The following is a 1,515-nucleotide window of genomic DNA, read 5'->3' on the forward strand; positions in this document are numbered from 1 at the left end:
GACCAAAAGCATGACTGTTATGTTAACTGGTAACTCTAAATTGTCCCTAGGTGAGAGTGAATGGTTGTTTGTCTCTATGTGTGTCCCTGTGATGGACTGGAGACCTGTCCAGGGTGTACCCCGCCCCTCGCACTGTGACTGCTGGATATGGGCACCAGTGACCCTGAGGAAGAAGCATGTACAGAAAATGGATGGATGGATGGATTTTTTAAATTTATTTCAGAAACACACAGACACTTTTAAAAAGCAGCTTTGTGAAGTAACAGCAGCATTCATCTAAAGTAATGAAGCTTCCACCAGGCTTTCAATAATAATTTTACAATAATCTTATTTTGTGCATGTGCAAAACATTTTGATTACCTCTGTGTCATTAAATTCAACCCCCAACTATGAATTTAGTGATGGCATTTTTAATGTACTTATAAATTAAAATGTTTGTGTTTATCTTTAACAGGCTTCATGAACTGCGTATCCAGCCTTCACTGACTAAAGACGGTGTCTTCTCAGCTCTGAAAATGGCTGAACTTGAGTTTCCTCAGTTTGAGACACTTCAACTGGGATATGTAGATGAGTTCCTTCTGCAATGTAAGTTCTCCTGATATCACAATACTGAAATAAAACCGTAGTTCAGTTAGTGCAGCCAGTAGGGGAGTGACAGATGCATCTGTCTGTACCGAAGCCTGAAGGCTCCCACATACGGTACTCTATGCAGTCCTTGAGCTGCGCAGACGTTAGAGTTCATACTTGAATGTACTGACAGCCTGACAAATTCTTTAATTTTCTGCAGTTTCAGTCATGATGTCAAGGATGAGGAGGAAGAGATGGTTTGCATTTTAGCTTTAAAACAACAAAAGAAAAGAACTTACCCTGGATCTGAGCTATTTCCTCCCACTAATTTGTTGCTCGCTGAAAGTCTTCAGATCCCTTCATTTATGCATCATAAAGTTTTCTAATCCCCTCCATGAGATGCTCTTCAAATTTTGACTCCATTTTGTCCACAAATGAGACAGATTCTCAACTTTATCAGCTTGGTGTTGCATCCAATGCGTTCAATCTATTACAGCATAATAACTGTGGTTATTATGCTGTTTAACTTTTAACTATTTTTTTTTAACTATTAACTTTCACCTCCAAAAACAATCCAGTTCCTAGATGTTTAGAGACTGCTGTTCAAAATTAAGGGAGATGCTCCACAGTGGTATACGTAGACCTTTCCCACTTTGTTTAGATGTGTTGCTGCCATCAAGTTCAATCACCTTATATTTTTTTCACTTTTTGGTAAATTAATGATTTGTATTTGTAAAATACTGTTTCATTTTGTTCTATTTTTCTTGTAATGTTATAAATTTACCAAAAATAAATCAAAATCTATTTTTTTTTCATAAAATGTGTTTGATTTCTTAGTTTAAACATTTGATGTGTATGATGTGATCCATTATGTAACAAAAATGTGTTGATGAAATTTGCAAACAAATGCATTCTGGTTTTATTTACATTTTGCACATTGTCCCAACT

The 1,515-nt window shown here is 36.3% G+C and overlaps 1 protein-coding gene across 1 annotated transcript in view; it reads left to right on the forward strand.

The window, feature by feature from the left end:
- Positions 1-1,515, forward strand: part of fbxo38 (F-box protein 38) — a 79,185-nt gene that overhangs the window by 25,537 nt on the left and 52,133 nt on the right. The window contains exon 8 of the mRNA XM_014027631.1: positions 455-585. Within this exon, the coding sequence (XP_013883085.1) occupies positions 455-585 (131 nt within the window). The remainder of the gene's footprint in view (positions 1-454; positions 586-1,515) is intronic.

This window comes from Austrofundulus limnaeus, unplaced genomic scaffold, assembly GCF_001266775.1.
Source record: "Austrofundulus limnaeus strain Quisiro unplaced genomic scaffold, Austrofundulus_limnaeus-1.0 Scaffold666, whole genome shotgun sequence".
NCBI lineage: Eukaryota > Metazoa > Chordata > Actinopteri > Cyprinodontiformes > Rivulidae > Austrofundulus > Austrofundulus limnaeus.